General features: G+C 39.2%; 2 protein-coding genes across 8 annotated transcripts; one reads left to right on the plus strand and one right to left on the minus strand.

Annotated features, from left to right (window-relative positions):
• The first annotated feature begins 344 nt into the window (after window positions 1–344).
• On the plus strand, window positions 345–6,088 carry wash1 (WAS protein family homolog 1). Its single transcript, XM_005470806.4, is given in 12 exon segments — window positions 345–492; window positions 988–1,128; window positions 2,104–2,215; window positions 2,313–2,459; window positions 3,801–3,937; window positions 4,042–4,177; window positions 4,260–4,455; window positions 4,611–4,655; window positions 4,658–4,771; window positions 4,973–5,131; window positions 5,636–5,707; window positions 5,794–6,088. Coding segments are annotated over 12 exon segments (1,413 nt in total). The 5' UTR covers window positions 345–484; the 3' UTR covers window positions 5,940–6,088.
• A 124-nt stretch (window positions 6,089–6,212) lies between these two features.
• ddx11 (DEAD/H (Asp-Glu-Ala-Asp/His) box helicase 11) lies at window positions 6,213–18,923 on the minus strand. Of its 7 annotated transcripts, none has more exons than XM_013268611.3 (28): window positions 18,811–18,923; window positions 18,069–18,211; window positions 17,766–17,981; window positions 17,592–17,678; window positions 17,353–17,489; window positions 16,561–16,618; window positions 16,315–16,422; window positions 15,132–15,219; window positions 14,819–15,021; window positions 14,621–14,695; window positions 14,350–14,427; window positions 14,216–14,262; window positions 14,052–14,131; window positions 13,921–13,962; window positions 12,451–12,518; window positions 12,325–12,363; window positions 12,089–12,227; window positions 10,457–10,591; window positions 10,255–10,367; window positions 10,097–10,169; window positions 8,493–8,596; window positions 8,248–8,397; window positions 8,065–8,133; window positions 7,863–7,963; window positions 7,189–7,273; window positions 7,005–7,080; window positions 6,767–6,921; window positions 6,213–6,681 (listed from the first exon to the last, which is right to left on the minus strand). In XM_013268611.3, the coding sequence occupies exons 2-28, from the start codon at window positions 18,195–18,197 to the stop codon at window positions 6,649–6,651; spliced, it is 2,688 nt and encodes an 895-aa protein (XP_013124065.1). In that variant the 5' UTR covers window positions 18,198–18,211; window positions 18,811–18,923; the 3' UTR covers window positions 6,213–6,648. The 7 variants fall into 7 exon arrangements, with proteins under 7 accessions (XP_013124065.1, XP_025764224.1, XP_013124059.1 ...); XM_025908439.1 differs by having other exon boundaries at window positions 18,069–18,207; window positions 18,811–18,851; XM_013268605.3 differs by lacking the exon at window positions 18,811–18,923 and adding an exon at window positions 18,544–18,668.
• Between the last annotated feature and the right edge of the window lie 35 nt (window positions 18,924–18,958).

Here is an 18,958-nt window from a genome sequence, read left to right on the forward strand (position 1 = left end):
AAATGCTCCAGAATGTGAAATTAGTTCGTACGAAATTGTCTATATAGAAATAAACAACACGGAACAAGGGGGGGGGGGGGGGAGAAAAAATGTATTACATGCAAGGACAATTGAACGTCTCATGGTGCCTTGACCTAAACACGCATTCACAAAAGTCAAATAATACAAAACTTACAGACTTTTATATTATTGTTTGCTTATTTATGTTTGCGTTGCCTACACATTTACTGAGAAGTGCTCTTAGCATTTACTTCTGCTCTTAGCCAATAATTCGGTTTACTGACGTCGTTCAAGCGTAGGGTGCGCTAAACGAGAGATTTCCGAGCATGCCTGAAAGCAACACAATAATTTCTGAGTCGTCACGTGCTACACGGATGCGGAAGTCTGAAACTGTTGTTTTGCTAAACGAGTAGCTCTGTAGCTATCGTCGACACACTATCTTTTTTTTTTCATTATACTGTTTTTGTGATCGTAAACAACACTCATGGTCAGGTGAGACAGTCTTTCTAGTAAAATAAGTCTTTAAACAGGTATGGTTATGCTCACGGATATTCTGCCTTTTGCATTAAGAGGTGTCAGACGTCGGGTTATTTCATTACGGAGATCAGCTGTTTGAAATATAATATCTGCAGCAGTTTGGATGCAGATTTATTTACCGTGTGAGCTATTAGCTTTTAGAAAATGCTGACCAGCTGAAGACGAATAAAAGTTAAACAGAAAAAAAAGTCCACATAGTGCTGTGGTTATAAAAATGATATAATATTCCTGCGCCGTCATGTGAGAGTCAGATGTGAAGTAAACGTGTGTGTGTGTGTGTCAGGGACAGCGAGAGAGGTTGCCATATGTCATAAGCCCTCATAAATTTGATACTCAGCATGGTATTTTTGACAATATTGACTGTCAGGAATGCAGTCCTTACTATCAGAATATGTCTTTGCAACACAGTTGTTCAACTCGATTCAACTTTGTTGCTCTGCTGCTTTGCAGGATGACACAGAAGCACTGCCTGGAGGGCCAGGTATACTCAGTGCCTCTCATCCAGCCCGACCTGAGGAGGGAGGAGGCTGTTCATCAGATAGCAGACGCACTGATGTACTTGGAGAACATTTCTACGGACATCTTCAGAAGGCAAGCCCACCACACACACACACACACACACACACAGTTTCCAGTTTTCAGGTTGGTCTTCACAGTGTTTGACTCTTGATTGTAAACTTAATAACTTGGTCTGCAGTGTTTTTCTCTATGTTTACATTTTCATGGTTGCAAATATGGGATGAATATGAAATTAATGGGGAAATTACATAGTATTACTACAATGTAACCACAAACAACAATGTTTTATACAAATGTGTTATTATTGATATTGTTTTATTCCTTCAGTTTATACCACCACATTTTATTCAGGGAACGAGTGAGCCAGATGTTATTCCAGGTTATGTTGAGTCTGTCTCAGGGCTGCTTTCAGTTTCAGTGTCATTTATTTGAAGGTTACTTTGTTCAATTTTAGCTTATCAGATTTTCAAAATGGCAAAAAGTTTTAAAGCTACAGAGTTTGGGGTTTTTTTTTTACTCAACAGTAGTGTTTGCATTTGCTCAGGCTGGGTAGCAAAGAGTGTTTAACCACAAAGGAACAGGTTTTAATAATGCACCAAATGGATTGATAGCAGATATAACAGCAGCTGTTGCAAGTTTGCTGATGGGCCAAAAAGCTTTGTCATATTTAATAGATTGCACCGTTAACAAACAGCAGCTGCTTGAGGACAGATGGTCCTGTCTGGCACCCTGAAAACGGAGGAGGTGTTACCTGTGACAGCATGGAAACAATAACATTTATGAACAGAACAGTTTTGGCCATGTAAACTTTTGAAACACGAGCTGTTTGTAAGTAGATCACCGATAAAACATGAGAGTGGCATTTGATTCTTATACATCATCTTAATGAATTGTAAGAGTCTTCAGCTACTTTATCAGTTCCTTTTGGGGGATTCGGGACTCTGCAGGATATATAATAAAGAACTGAATTGTGCAGTATCCTTGACATACGGTTATCCTTTGTGTGTAGATGTGCATATGCCCATATTCAGTTGTTGTTGCTTGCAGGGTGTCAGAGAGTGTCGAGAAAAACCGTCACCAGCTCAAGAGCATCACTGACCGGATCAGACTAGCTCAGGCCCGTGTCGACAAGATTAAAGGCAGCAAGAAAGCCACCAAGGTAACACCGAATCTTCACCCTAGAAGACAGCTTTATAAGTTCTGATACACAATATAGGAGAAAAAAAGAGTAAAAATGTACTTTTATGTGCATATAGGTTTTCTCCAGTGCCAAGTACCCAGCCCCAGATCAACTTCAGGACTACTTGTCTATCTTCACTGGAGCTACAGACCCCTCTTCACAAACCCGGCCCCGACACAGAATACAGAATAAACTGCGACCCTTTGATGAAAAGGCTTTGCAGGTGAGATAAACACATTAAAATGCATGGGGGGAAAAGAGCAAAGGTTTTGAAAAGCAATTTTCAAAATTATGAAAATGATGACTGTGACTTGCTAAGAGCCACATTGAATATTTTATTTTCACAAAGTGTTCTAAAGCTGATGTCTTAAAAGAGTTTGCTGACTAGTTAGTGTTGCTGCTTCTTTGTTCAGCTCATGCTGCTAAAACAGCAGGTACAAAACAGAAATATGGACACGGTTAATTCTATTTACATAGCTTTTATCCACACCTCATGTTCTAGTCAAATGAGGGCATGGGGACTCTGAGCACACTAGTCATATTTATGCAGACTGCTGGGCAAACCACTTTAAAGCTTTAGAGCAGTTGCAGAAGAGGGTGATCAGAATGATAGATACATATCCTTTGTCCACTGTCTTGGTTATATCCATAGTGATGTGGGTAATACCTTAAATTACACACATTTCATTTTGACCTGATTTAAAACTGATATTTCAAGTGAATGCTTGACTGGATGTGAATGCCCTGTAAACCTTGTGAAACATGTTTATGCATAAATCTCCACTCAGCCTGCGTATTTCCTGTTTTGCTAAGTAAACATTTTCAGGCCAAGTAGGTTATGTTGTCTGTTTAAAAAATACTGCAAAGCAGTGCACAGCAGCCAATTTTATGTGCACTTTGTTGCTTTTACTTGCAATTTAGTACTTATTCAGGAGGTAAAATGGAGGTGAAAACAACATAGACTTGTAGAAAAATGCAGCTTGTCAATCATGTATCGAAAGCCGCAACAGGCATGTCCCTTCTTTTCTGTAGATTTAACTACACACGAGTCACAGTTGAAGTTCTCACATACTGTGTGTGATGTATGTAAATGGGATATCAGAACCCAGCTGTATTTGTGTCATCGCACAGTGACAAGAGATTGTGTTTTTTTTCCCCAAGTGGTTTGTGTGTGTGCGTGCTCTGCTCAGCACAAGTTCCTGCATTATTTATAGCAAACACCACTGTTTTTCCTTCACCGTTATAGAAAACTTAACAGGAAAAAAATATAAAAATAATGTTTTTTCCTGCCTGTGCTTGCACTTGTTTGTGTGTATTTGTCGGATTGGGAAGAGAAAAAAAAGAAAATAGAGCTGGCATTTTTCTCTGAGGCAGAAATGCATTATTCAGTACCCCCCTCAATAGAAGCAATGCCCCCGAACATATAACTTGGTATTGTAGTTTGTGTGCGTGTGCATCTATGCGCAGGAGCACTTTGATGACATGTACGATATGTGTTGCTAAAGATTTCGTTAACATTTTCTTGATCTCCTTCTCACTCCAAGTCCTGCTTTCTTCCTTTCAGGAGAAGTTAATGTATTTCCCTGTGTGCGTGAGAAAGAAGAAGAAGACTGAGGATGAGACGGAAGAAGGATTGGGCAGTCTGCCGCGTAACATCTCATCTGTCAGCTCTCTTTTGCTCTTTAATACCACAGAAAATCTGTGAGTCTGCACACGCCAGCACAGACACAGATGTTTATTGTAAACACTGACTGATTTCAATGTTCTCTCGTATGTTTTAATTTGTGTGTCTTATTTTTTTAAAGATATAAGAAATATGTGTTCCTTGATCCTTTGGCGGGAGCAGTGACAAAAACGCACACAACACTAGAGACAGAAAAAGAAGATAAACCATTCGATGCTCCTCTGTCCATTACAAAGAGAGAGCAACTGGAGAGACAGGTACCTTTTGACTTTTCCTTTTTTTTCTGTGAAGGATCAGATCTGTTAAAACTTAATTATGGTTTTCTTTTTCTCTTAACAGATAGCAGAGAGTTATTTCTATGTGCCAGACCTGGGTCAAGTGCCTGAGATAGATGTGCCGTCCTACCTGCCAGACCTGCCAGGTATTGCAGACGACCTGTCTTACAGCGCAGACCTCGGGCCTGGATTTGCCCCCTCAGGACCCACACACAACATCCCCGAGCTGCCCTGCTTCTCTGAGGAGAGCAGTGCACCAGGTAGACGTCTTACGTTGTGAATCTCAATGATTTTGTGCCCATTTGTCTTTTTACTGTGAAGCTTTTTGTGATATCTGAAAAGATGCTACATAAATAGATCAAATTTTCTTCCACTGTTATACAGCTGTTTGTCATATTTCATCTGTTTGTTTCAGGAACTCAGCTCCAGCTTGATGGCCCACCACCCCCGCCACCACCCCCGCCCCGGAGCCTTCCCTCCCTCCCATAGCTCCTGCGTCAGCTCCTCCTCCGCCACCTCCGCCGCCACCTCCTCCTGCAGACAGCTCCGCAGAAGTTTCCCAAGTGCCAAGTTCAGGTTTGTCACATTTATGCACGTCAGTAGTCTCGTACGGGCTCTACACTGCTGACTTGGAGCGAACCTGACAGTGTTTTAAAGCCTGTTCCCTCAGTTATGCACACGCACACACGGACTAAATGACGTTTGTCCTCTTAAATTAGATTGACCTCAGTGATGTAAACCCAGACCACACTGACTCACTGGCTCCTCTAAATACAGGTCCTGTGTCGGGTGCACCCAGCGAGGTGGTCCAACCGTCAGATGGCCGTGCCAGCCTGCTGGAGTCTATCCGCAATGCCGGGGGCATCGGCAAGGCCAAGTTACGCAACGTTAAGGAACGCAAGCTGGAGAAGAAGAAACAAAAGGAGCAAGAACAAGGTGTCAAATGGTTTGAGCGTGGATGTGGTTCTGCCCATGTTTTATTAATGAGTACACGGCACAGCCTTGACAATGATGAGAAAGTCATGCAATCAAAGCGGAGCGTGACCAGCCCCTAATTAGTATTCAACCAGGAGTTTGTACAGTGTTTGCATGTTAGGATGAGATCGTTTGTGACATATGCTTAACTGTGTGACTTCAGTTTTATGCAAACCAACGACTGTATTTAAAAACTGTTTTACCTAATATTAGACAGCATATCTCTGGCCCTTTGTCATTGGCTCGCCAGGTCATAACCTAACATTTCTTTCTTTTTTCAAGAGAACTGCCTTGACTGAATAACTAGATTAAGAAAAAAAAAAAAAGTCTTGTAATTATATGCTTCACTTTGAAGTGCAGCACTGGGGAATTAGTGAGACCATAATCTCTTCCAATTGCAAATTTAAAAAATACTGGTAGCATGATTATTCATTTACTCACCTTTTTTTTTTTCTTCTAAAATAGCAGTGGGAGCGGCTGCCGGTGGTGGAGACTTTATGTCTGATCTCTTCAACAAACTTGCTATGCGACGAAAAGGTTAGAGGCCCCTTTTATATCAAATGAAATTGAAAATACTGATATTAGTGATTGGATTTGCATAATGTCTTCTGTCCTCTGTCCAGGCATATCTGGTAAGGGTCCAGCGGGTGGAGAGTCAGGTGATGCTCCTGCCGGTCCTTCTGGGGCATTTGCTAGGATGTCAGATGTCATCCCTCCACTTCCTGCGCCACATACGACAACAACAGACGATGACGACTGGGAAGCGTAATGGACAATGAACACCACATTCGATGCCCTTTGATACAGTTATTTAAAATGATTTAATTTCCTTCTAACACAGAAATACTATTAAAAAAAATGGAAAATGCAAATGATCAAACAATTTATTGATGTTTAATTTAAACAGAACATGTTAAACAATGATGATGGAACGGATCTGCAGGCTTTGCATTACATAACACATTGCTTTGAATTCGATGAATATTTAAAACTTCAGGAGTAAATCAGTCACATGTATTTGCTATGCCAGCGCTGTGCCTGATATGTGTGGTAGCTGTTCAGTAAGTCATTTTTAACAAGCCAAACTTAAAACTAGATGAGAAGTCATTTTCTTTTATGACATCCAGACCGATAACCCTGACTTGAAGTGTTAATTGCCCCGTTAGCCTTTGTTTGTATTGTGCCATCAAATTCATCATTCTTCAACCATTAAATAAAACAAGATGTAGAGAGTGTACAAAAAATGAAATATAAAATAAATATGAAAACTGAAAAACTGCCTGCCTGATTTATTTTTTTTTCTTTTAACCAGCAGCACTCACAAGGGTGCAAGATGTTGAAGAGCGTGTGGTGTGATATTGAACTTCGTGTCTCCCCCCCCCCCCCCCCCTTCTGCAGTTGCACATCGTTTCTTATCTTCCTAACACAGGTCTCCGTGAATATTAGGGAGATGTTAGTTGGGCCCTTTGGGAGAGGAACTATGCTCGTTTCTGCTTCTTTTCCAGGAAGAACTAGGAAAGAAGAACATACAGACAAAATATGAATATTTAAAATGTCAATCATGAAGGGGACGTTTTCAACAATAATGTTCCTCACCTTTCGTAAGGCAGCAAAAGCAGGGCCAAACGTCATGTGTGTGGTAGTGCGATCTTTAATCCATGTGGGAAGTTTAGAGAGTGTAGCAGGCCGGGAATAACGCCTGTCACACAGCACAATGGAGGAATAGTCGCCCCGATGACGAATAGCTCTTCCTTTGAACAGAGGATATCACGCACAAATAAATAAATCTGTATTTTGATACTGATACGTATTTATATGGCTTCATTATCTGTACCTATAGACTGATTGACAGCCTTCATGCAGAGGTTTTCTATTAGAGCTTGTCCTGGACTCCTCCCCTGACTGTGAGGCTGAAATAGAAAAAAAGATGAGATTTGATACTAAGCTGCATGTCGCCTTCCCTCTAATCTTCTATTTACAATGAAGTCACAGTAGAAGCTGCTGGTAAAGAGTCTCACCAGGTGTCTGTCCAGATATGACATCTTTTCTTGCAGCTCTGGGGATTTGATGTTTGGATAGGGCATTCCCACCATCACTACACACCTGTTATCAAAAGCACAAACTAACACCGATTAGTGTGATATACTTTAAACCAGGGGTGTCAAATTTAAGACCCAGGGGCAAAACTCCAATCTGGCTCACTGCACGGTTTTAGAAAATGTGAAGGAGGGCATACATTTTATACTTTTAACTGTATTTTAATAAATATTCCTGCTTCTCTTGCTGATAAAGACCTCCCCCCATGGCCATTCAAACTACATTGAAGTAATTAAGTAACAGACAAACAATTAAATGACATAAAAGTTCTTGTTTTTTTTCCCCCACTATCAGCTAGAAATATCTGGGGTTTTTTACAGTAAAAAAAAATAAAAATAAATTTTTTTCTGTGAACAGAAACTTCATGTTTTATAATTGCAGCACAGTCTGGGTAATGGAAAGAAGTCTGTCTTTTTTCTTATATTAAGACATCTCAGCTAAAAGTGTAGTTCTTTTCACTGACTGAAAGGCCAGTCTCAATGGTCCAGCCCACTTGAGATCAAAATGGGCTGAATGTGGCCGTTGATGTAAAATGACTTTGACTTTCCCTGCTTTAAAACGGTGTACAACTGTTTGTTCGGCGCTCTTCAATTACCTGCCCAAGTCATCGGAGAAATTGATTCCCTCACTCATCTTTCCCCCAACCACAGAGAACAACAATGCTCCTGTGAGTCCACTGCAGTCCGCAGAACACCTCTAAAGTAAAAAAGACAATCATTGCTTGGCAGTGGTAAAACCCAATTCTGACGATCATCAGTTTAGTTATGAGATCGGTTGTGTCAAGAGTGCAGTTTTACCTGGATACAACGGGAAAACTCATTTAGCACCTGCTCTACCTGGTTGGCCTTCTTTGGCTCCTGGAAGATCTGAGGAGGTGTGATTGGATAATTAAGAGACTATAGGAAAAGATGTCTTTTGACTCTTTTTAGTGACTTGAGTATTTACTAAGTAGTTTCCAGTAATATATATAGCTAATATACCTTCTTCTTATTAGCCAATCGAGTAAGTGTACCGCTGGTCTCCCAGTGAGAAATGATCCTCCTCGAGTAGTCGTAAGAAGGGAAGAAGCACACCACGCCCCCGGGAACCACATTGCAAATGTTGGAGAGAATGCGCCCGGTCTCATCCATCTGCAAACAAACAAATGTGCATCAGTCAAATGACACAACTGTAACCAATAAATAACAACGCAAACTTCATTCAGTATTATGCATGTGTGAGTTACCATACGAGGCGTGTCTCTGTTTTGGAAAGTGAACTCGAGCTCCTGACCAGATGGGCCGCTGCACAACACGAGGGGAAGGATGTTCTCCGGAGGAATTACGTGACCTAGAGGGCAAAATTTCTGTTTATTTATCATGTTAAATGCATTAATACAAACTAATATTCTCATCTTATATTCATGTGCTAATACATTTCAGTCAAACTATGCACAATATACCACTAAGGCTTGCATGTATTGTGAATTAAGATCATGTTCAAATGTCACAAAATGAGTCCCAGAGCACAAAAATTAACTTGTTATAGGTTGGGCTAAAGTTTGTGTACAGTGGATTAATTTATGGTTTAGTTCATGAGATGTCCTGTATTTCCTCCCCTGCTTTGCCTGTAAACAATCATCCACATATATTTTTAAACACAATAATCTAATTTTGTGAGTCTGCAAAAATTACAAAGGCTATTTCTATAGATCTTACCCTAAGTCTGTAAGTGAACAATAATAATGTAACAATACGATATAAGTTAATAACATAACTATCGTCATGGGATAAGCAGGATTTGGGCTTGTCCAGGTAACTTCAGTTTTCAGTATTATGAAGGCAGTTCGCCACGTACTGGGGGACATCTCCATGGTAACTTGTGCAGCAGATCTAACCAGCTCCAGAGCAGACCATGTTCGAGGTAAGGGATCAAAAATTATAATAAATAAATCACTGCCCGCTGATCAGCTAACTCTCTAGAAAAAGTCACTATTCCCTCAGACTTTTGTGCACAGGTAATCAGAGGGTCTCAAGTATTTTCAAAGGATCTAAACATTTAGTTTATTTCCTCATGAACATGAATAATGATGATGAATAACAAATATATATTCTTAGACACAACTTTTTTGCCTGTTGGCTGCAAGCAACTTCAATTATTATAGAATTTTATTAAGCAATAATATATGAGCCTAAAACAGGGCACCTATTTCTACTGAAAAGTCATAGACTAGGCCTACATTTTTGCACAGTTTGCATTTTTTGCTGTCTTTCCCTTTTGGCTTCAGATAGGTTCAACTTTATTAATATAATAGATCTTTTCCAGGTTGCTGAACAAAGTGCTTAATGTGTAAACAGATTCACATTCCACTTTTCCTGTTATAGACACTGACACCACTGATTTGTCTGCAGCAGCTGTGTTTCTTTAAGACTTTATTATATGTGAAACCTCTTTGTATTTTCCACATAGTATAGTTTTATGTTCTTTTGTAAAATTAGTCTCTCTGCTGTGATTGGTTATATGCTGACACCACCTTCTTGTAAACATGCTCATAGGTGGATTGGGAAAGGCTGGGTTAACTTATTGTGCTGACAACCACCTTCATGTGACATCACCCGAGTTCAGGCACTTATTCCTATAACTAAATCAGTCTGGGTAACCTCACTGGAAAATTAGAACTCCATCTAAATGTCTGTCATCAGTTTTGTCAAGCAGTCTATTTATTCCCTTTATCAAAATTTCTCACAAACAGAAATATTGATAATCTCATCACTAAGCGAGAGTGCATAATAAAAACACAAAAGGGGGAGCTCCACAAAGTACTGTTGTGTTATAAAATGGGCCACTCACCACAGGAAAACTCAGTGACGCGCTCCTCTACCACCCCAGCAGAAAACAGAAGCTCTTGTTTGAAGTCTGAAACCTACATATAACATCCTTTAGAGTGGAAAGATAAAAGATACGCAGCAACAGCTCAGTTTATTTTTAGAGGATTTAACACAACTCACAGGCTGCATAGTTCCTCCTGCAATGATGACTGCTCTGCACTCCTTCAGCACCTGGGCAAAGTGGACTGCCGGATTCAACAGAAGGAACTTGACGCTGCTCTCCGACAAAGACCCTGAAAAATAGGCAAATGGGTGTACTTTACACTGTAATGCTTTGATGTCATAACTGCTCTTTATTTGTGCTGTGTGTTTAAAACGGCACCTTGTTTGTGCACCACCACTCTGCCGTCAGTGTTGCTGTTAGTGAGAGCCATGAAGAAACCCTCCACCTGCATCATTGGAGATGCAGACAGCACTTTTTCCGCCTCTACGGACTCCTGCTGGTCAGCTAAAGGAACTACACACAAAACAAGAATACAAAATAAATTTCTAAGGACGCTAAAAAAACAAAACAATTTTGAGATGACATCACACCAGCTGCAACGTCTGTGACGCTTAACTTTGAACTTTCCTTTTATTTTGATTTGTACACACCTAACCGTAAGGTGTCACCACACATTATGACTTCATCCTGCAAGTTATGACATTATTCCACTGACAAAATCTGTCCACAGACAGAGAGACAAGCGACTCGAAGGCCTCTTTGTGGTAGTTTTTGCTACAGCATGTCTCCCCTATAACATATACTCGGACTCATAAGATTAAAAACAACACTAGTCCGGTATCTTGGCTGGTAAATCTCACTAAAAGCAGAGAAATGCTGTACGGTCTCATGTTTTATGTTGGGCTGGATTCCTGTTTGTTTGCATGTTGGAGTCAGAGACAAAAAAATTAGAAACATTTTTTTAAATGTCTACCCGTGCAACTCAAGTGCAGTTTAACAAATCCTTATAATTTTGTAATGCACTGAATTAAAACAGTAATTATTTCTGTGCTCTAGAAACTGATTCACTGCAAGAGCTGAGTGTGCATCTGAATACTGTGAAACTTTCTGCTATCATCTACTTTACCTCTTCTTTGTCTCAAGTGAGTCTGACCACCTTAGAGTAATTAGGTGACTTTATAAAAAAAAAAAATTATAATTAAGAAACCGCAACAAAATTCTGATTGTGATATACTCAATTCATTTCAGACTGGAGACAAATCCAGAGTGTGCGCCGCCTTTCTCCACCAGCAGTTTGTTTTAGAAATTGTTTCTCGTACTGAACTGTTGAAATAATTTGTAAAACTTAACACAGTATAAAATACCAAAAAAGAGCTTTTACACATCTGCCTTTCATTTAAGAACATCAAGGTTGAACAAGCTCCTCGAAAGTCTAAAGATATGTGATGATAAAAACAGACTTTAAGAAATTAGTGTTAAACAATCAGAATAATTATTACTATAACACTCCAATCTTTATATTATATTTTGATGGGGTAGAATAACCCCTGAAGCAGGGAATATTTGTGTCTTTGTGATTTATATCTTTGTGCGGGTCAGAGTGGTGCTGCTTGGTTATTAGACTTTGTATGCATGCTTGAATAGATCATTAACTGTGTATCTACTACATAGAATATGTATTTTTTTATTTCACCGTTCTGTTCACCTGCTGAGGGGCTATAAATGGAAATTAGGTAGTAGCTAAATATGGTAAAAATCATGTGAGATTAATTGCATTTGCTTGTATTGTCTCTTTTCCAGCACAACATCGTGCAAAAAGTCAAGTGTAAAAAACTTTCATAACATTTTAGATCTTCAAAATACTTTTGTGACTCAGTAAGAAATTCGGTACAGTGAGGCGTTCTTTTTAGTATACTATGCCTCCAATAATGATGTAATTCTCAGAAATATAATTTTTTCTTAAAAAGTATTGAAATATTGTTTTTGTGGGTAGCAAAATACACAGTTGACCTGTTCCAGGGTTCTGGTTGCTCTGTAGGGTCTGAAGGTAGCGGTTTAAGCCTTCTGTGCGTCGGTTCTCCTTGTTGTTGCAGCTGTGTGTGTGCAGAGTCACACCTGAGCCTGCGTACTTCTCCACAAAACCCCCCAGCTGCAGAGAGAAAACCAGGGTGGTATAAAAATAATTTTACATAAATGAACTCTCAGACATCTACTGTCTTTGTATGTATGAGATAAATCACACTTACCTTCCTGCTGATCATGCTCTTCTCAAAGTATCTTTGTAACTACAGCAAGAATGACAATGAGAGTTTGTAGTTTCGATGAGGTGTGCAATCAACATGATTGTGATTCTTAAGAGAATTACCAACTACCTTAAACAAATTTATATTGTCAATCTGAGCCTTGAAGAGAAAGTTATTGATGGTGAGCATCTCTGTTCCTAGAAGAACAAAAAAAAAAGAATAGTTACAGATTTGTGCCTTGATATGTATGACTGTGGCTACGTCCACACGTACACGGGTATTTTTGAAAACGGAGATTTTCCGTTTTCGTTTTTAAAAATAATCCCGTCCACACGTAAACGCAGAAATGAAGGAAAACGCTGCTAGGAACATGCCAAAGCAACAGGTGGCGATATATTCCTAACCGTGTAGAAATGTTGGCCAATCAGAAGTCTAGAAGCCTCGGTGGGAAATAGTAAACAAAGATGGGGCATAGAAGCAGAACCGAGTTGTATGTGTGGAGGGACAGTAACTGTGTGTGTATATGTAAGCATTTAAACACTGCAGAGAGTACAATTAACGGTAACAGTATTGTAGAAATTAATTTCACCGAAACAATAACGTGGCGCACAGTGTGACGTCAAAAAAGGCGCACACCTATGACGCTGCGTTTTCTCCGTTTTCCTCGTCCACACGTAAATGCAAAAACGGAGTTTTCGAAAATATCCAGCCTGGCAGGCGTTTTTAGAAATCTCCGTTTTCAGTGACCGAAAACGCCGTTTACGTGTGGACGAAAGGTGCAAACGCATAGAAAAATCTGCGTTTTCAAAAATACCCGGGTACGTGTGGACGTAGCCTGTGTGTCTACAGTTTGAGGTCAGACGTTTAGACTCATTCAAATGTCATGGTAATTTAGGGCTTTTAATAATGTATTAGAACTCATTCACTCTTTCAAGGATGGAATGATTATACAGCAAACATCTTTAATAACATACAAAAAAATTGGGTGCACAAGTTTGAATTTATTTGGGATTTCCTATGTATGTATGTATGTATGTATGTATGTATGTATGTATGTATGTATGTATATATATATATATATATACACACACACACACACAAGCATTCCCACTAGTATTTGGTTAAATGTTTCTTAGCAAGGTGCATCTTGACCAGTTGGTTTGGTAGCAATCAGCAAGCTTCTGGTATAACTCTGGTTGAATATTTGACGACGACTCTTGGCAGAATTGGTACAGTTCATTTAAATTCAGACACAGACCTGCTGGCAGTAAATCAGTGATAAACACTAACAAGAAGTTTATAGACTTTAGCTTTGTTAAATTAAAAGAAACCATAGAACCTTCACCACTACTTATTAAAAGTTTTAAGTGATTATACAGTATGCATATATTTGAGTATGCATGTATAATTTTGGCCCTGTGTTGTTTACAGAAATTCCAAAATAAGTTCAAACTTGCACAACTATTTCATTTCTTAAAGACACTAAAGATGCATGCTATACAATCACTCCATCTTGGAAAAAGGAAAGCTCAAAGAAATCATTAAGAGCCTGATATTACCATGATATTCATGACCATGATGTGTTTATCATTGACTGACCTGGTTGTGTAGCCTGGCTCTGTGGACTCTGCCCCACCTTACCTGGAAGAACAAATAGGAACAAATATCAAAATAAGGTGCATCGCAACATTTGATTTTACTGTCCAGCTAAGCTTGTTGCAGACACTCACCTCCCAGCACCCGAACAAGTCCCTCAATCACAAACAGGATCTGCTTAATGTACATTAGGTTCTTTGCTTTCAGTCTGCTCCTGGTATTTAAGAAACATAAATATCAATACAAAGAAGGTGAGACTGCGATCACTTGGCGAATAAGTGAATTTTCTAAGACTTACTTATAGCGGTCAGCATACTGGATGAGCTGGGAGTGAGCACGACAAAGCTGCAGAAAACTGAAACATTAGAACATCACAAGGAAGAATCGTCTTAGAAATCTGTATTTGTGCATGTTATAGAATAATGTGTTCACCTGTGCTCCACTGAGCTCTGCACTGTGTATACAGGAGAGCGTGTCACTAAGGTTATGAGCTTCGTCTATGATCAACACCTGTAAAAGATACCCCAACAACTTTTTTATATGCCTTTATCACTCAGTCATTTGGTCATATTTGTATCCATTATTTTCAGATAACACAATTGAAAAGAGAAAAAATATATTTCTTAATACTGCCAAGATATTTTAAACACTTGTTTTTTCTATTTTTAAGACAGGAAGAAGAATACCAGACATATAATTGTACCTGTCCCTTTAGCTGGACACCTGCTGCTCGTCTTGTAGCTTCATGAAGCACCATTTGATAGGGTAACACAACCAGCTACACCAACATAAACAAACCACAAAGACATTAAATGAAAACCAGATCTTGTGGGAGAAATTCAGTAAGCAAGTAGCTTTTGTTGACAAATCGACTGGCGACTCCCTGTGCAGGGAGACCTACCTGTGCAGGGGGAATAGCGAGACGTGTAGCGTAATAAGGACATGAGTGCGTTTCCCTGCCCAGCTTCAAAAGCTGCTCTATGTCATGAACAGCCCCCAGAACTACATCTCGCATCTGCTGCAGTGCTGAAGCCTTATTATAGGGACACACGCTCTTTGCTGGGCCTCGCTTACGTTTTACACCCTCTTCGTGATGATGCTTCTCTACAAAATGGAAGGAGAGATGAAAGAGGCTTTCTCGAGAAAAATCAATAAAGCCTGAGGTTAAAATAATTTCTGTAAGAAGACCAATTCTTCTACAAAATGCCTCTCACCGTGCTTGTTTTTCTGCATCTCCATGCAACGGTCATTTATGCGCTGGATGCTGCCCAGCCGCCGCACTTCTTCATTGATGCACAGATTCTGTAGAATTTTATAACAGGACAATGTCAGATGTCAGTGTCAAGAGTCACAGTTTTATTCATTGAATAAATGTAATAGTTTGTGTGCAATGCCAAGTAAAGTCTCAAGTACAGCGTCTTTGAATACTGTGTATTTCATAAGGGAAATCCCCTCCTAGAACTAGATTGTTCAATGTGCTATAGCAAAGAACATAACGCCATTTATCTTGCATTTGTTTCTCCATTTTTTTCTGTCATGTAGAGGATTTAACAGGCCAGTCTTCCCAGCGCTGGCTGTTGTTAGGTGCTACTTGAGAGTTCTGTCAGAATCTAAAAGGACTCTTTCAGAATTAGACAGTTTCATAACTGTTCCCCATCATATCCTGTTCTGCAAATGTTTTCTTGGCTTTATTATCCTCTGAAAATTAAGATCGGGTTTTTTCCTACATTTGAAAAAGCCTCTAACAGGCTGATTACACACATACGAGTCTGCATACGTCAAAGGCAATGAACCTTTGTTAACTTATTTGTTATTTCTGACCATTTGAGAAACAAAATATAGTTATTACACGTGTGTAATGAAACCTAGTTAACAAAGCACGTTGGTGAGATTCCTTTAGCTATGCTTAAAACCTCCTCGGGTGGGAGCAGTAAAAATTCTTCTATGAAAGAAAAACTGCCAGTAGGTAAACAAACAGAAAGACTTTTTTTGGTGGCATACTTTATGAACAATCTGTACTTTTACTGACAAAAAAATAGAGACAAATTATACCAATCAGTTACTTTGAGGAATTAAAGGAAATTGCCAGAAATCTCTCAAGTACTCGAGCTGACAAAAGAGGCACCATGGAGAAACAGTCAAAACCAACTTCAAGAAAAAAGTATAATCACATCTATTGAATGAATAAGAGGACAGGATGAAGAGATTCATGCAAAAAATTATCAGCTCATGTTCATATATATTTTGTGTTACTTTAAATAGATATTTATGTATTCAACCAATAATGACATTTGTGTGTTTTTGTGTGTGTGTACCAAATGCTGTATGTAGGACTGCATAAACATTTTTTTCAACAGTAGAAAATATGTTTTTTAACAGTCGCTGCTGGGTACATACCTGCCGTGAACCCAGTGTGACCACGCTGATGTCCTTGCTGAAGGGGCTCTTTTGTACCTCATGGACAAACTGGGCCAGTTGGGAATGAGTGCGGCTGCAGTAGTAAATCTACAGATATGCATATGAACACAGTTCCACATGAGGGGAATGTCCGATGCTCATAATTATAATAATTTCCATGCTATAAATATATCCATCCATCCAACCCATTTAACTCTTACAGCTGTGCAATGTGAAATTTCATACCTTAGTAACATGTTCTTCAACCAGTTCATCATCCTCATCTTCTTCTGCTCCAAAGAATCTGAGGATGCAAGCAAATAAATCCTTTATCAATTTCAGACTCTCATTTGGATTATTTATTAATTTTACCCATTAATTCATGTCCTCACTTAGTTTATTAATATATAACTAAAGCTAAACTCAAACTAACGATAACTCTTGTATGATACACACAAAAAAGTAATCAACGGGACTGTATCATCAGAGAAAACACAAAATTTTGAAAAACCTAAATAGAAGACACAACTGAGCTGATCGTTTTGACATATGAACACTCTATGACACATGATGCAAGACTAGTTAGTGGGCAAAGAAGAAGAAAAATGGCCAATGACAATAACATGTACTGGGACTGCTGCTTTGCAACAATCGCACCAACGAACAAGCAAATCCACTCTGGAAACTAACAAAGACTAAACTGAACTGTAACCAAAAACTCAAGATGAATTCAAACTAATTAGAAAATATAAGATAAGATAAGATAAGATAACCTTTATTAGTCCCACACGTGGGAAATTTGTTTTGTCACAGCAGGAAGTGGACAGTGCAAAAGTTATGAAGCAAAAATTAGAATAAAATAAAATAAGAATAAATACAGTACACAACTGTACAGAATAGAATAAAATAAAATACTATATACAGTAGAATAAAATAGAATAAAATATACAATGAGATAAAAATAGAGTACAAATGCTATATACAATTGAGTAAAAATACAACGATGAATATGAAACTATAACAATCAATCTTCCTCACCTGCCCTTAATCTTTGACTCATCATCGCTCTCATATTCTGCAATGATCAGCTCCTCGTCTTCTTGATCTCCTGTTGCCTCGACCTGCTCCTCTTTACTGAGCTGAAGCAGCTTGAATGCCTCATCCTCTTCATAGCTCTATGAACAGACAAAAGTATTGTATTAAAATTACTCCAAGTCACTCGTAATTTTAATATCCAAGTGAAGCTCCATTAAATGCTCGTGTGCATGATGGCTCACCTTTCTTTTAACCGCATACTTGAGCTGGACATTATTCCGGATCATTTCTAACCGTTCTTCTCTCTTCTTCCTCTTCAATTCTTCCTCCTGACACCAAACCAATCAACAATAAGCAAACTTTGTGCAAGTTCAAATCCAGACTTCGCACACACTTCACATCCAAGTTTTCCTCACCTTCAACTTTGACACTAAGTCACGTTCTGCTTTTTTTTGCACAAAGTCAGTGATCCAGTCCAGCTCTGCTGAGGAGCTGGCTACAGAGGATTGAGCAGCATTAGTGGAAAGAGCTGCTTCTCCTTCCTGCAACAGAGCAGTTGCCTCCTGCCTCTTTCTCTCCTCATAATCTCTTAGCCAGCTCAGTGCTCCACATATCAGACTCAGTGACTTGCCCTAGATTGACATAAATAGACAAAAACACTTATTAATGAAGTCCAACAGCTTCTGCACAGATATGCTTTTCTCCCATCTAGTACACACCGTTCCAGTGGGACTTTCAAAGATGCCAACTTTGCCTTTGTCAAGTGCACTGTACAGGGCTTGCATGAACTCCTCCTGGATGTTATAGGGCTGATAGGGAAATGGAAACTCTGCCCTACTATTTTCCATGCTCCTAAACCTAACTGGAAGGAAACATAAAAGCAAAGGTTAGTTTCAACATTTCATTTCTGATATGTAGACTTGCCTCTACAAACAACCGATTAAAGCACCTTTTCAATCCAGACGAATTCCTTTTTCGGCTTGGCTCATTTTACTACAATAACTAAATCTTCATTAACTAAATACCTTACCTGTTCACCAATACGTTGCGTCAAGCAGCTAACATTTGAAACCGACAGCTTTTCAGCTATCTTTAAAGTGAAGCGTTATGCTAGCTAGCAATCTTTCTCCTTACAATCGTATCTTTTAGCGAACGTCAATCAAAATCTGAGAAAATAGTACTGCCGTTTCTTACCGTGTATATCATGTAAAATAATGTATTTGTCTGTGTTTTCACTTGTCAGTTCCCGGCTATTCAACAACCGCGCCAACAAACAGAAGTGGTCACAGAGTCTGGCCAATAGGAAACGAGCTACGAGAAGGAGTGCGTGTTTTAATATACACTAACATTTGTGCGGACGGGGTTGTGTGTATTTATCCACGATTTTGTCATTTACTGTAACGCTGTTTGATGACAAGGAATGTCAGATGTAGCCTTGATATTAGCAATTTGAGTACTGACCTAAAATATTCGTAAAATAAGCATGAGCATTGCTCGTTGGATTTGCTGCCGCCTTCCAGGTAGATCCTTTAAACTATATTTAACGTCGACTACGTTGGTCCCTCCCCCCCGGTACCTCCTAGACTGTCTGGAAAGTTCTCTGCCCTTC

Source organism: Oreochromis niloticus, linkage group LG7 (assembly GCF_001858045.2).
Source record: "Oreochromis niloticus isolate F11D_XX linkage group LG7, O_niloticus_UMD_NMBU, whole genome shotgun sequence".
Classification (NCBI taxonomy): Eukaryota; Metazoa; Chordata; class Actinopteri; order Cichliformes; family Cichlidae; genus Oreochromis; species Oreochromis niloticus.

What these genes read in the sequence shown, in the direction of transcription:
- ddx11 (XM_013268611.3), bottom strand. Translation starts at nt 18,197, where the DNA reads ATGGAAAATAGTAGGGCAGAGTTTCCATTTCCCTATCAGCCCTATAAC. An exon ending in ACAATATAAATTTGTTTAAG is followed by an intron (nt 12,364 to 12,450) that starts GTAGTTGGTAAT and finishes TTCTTGCTGTAG; the next exon opens with TTACAAAGATACTTTGAGAA. An exon ending in CAACCAGAACCCTGGAACAG is followed by an intron (nt 10,592 to 12,088) that starts GTCAACTGTGTA and finishes TTTTGTGTGTAG; the next exon opens with TTCCTTTAGCTGACCAGCAG.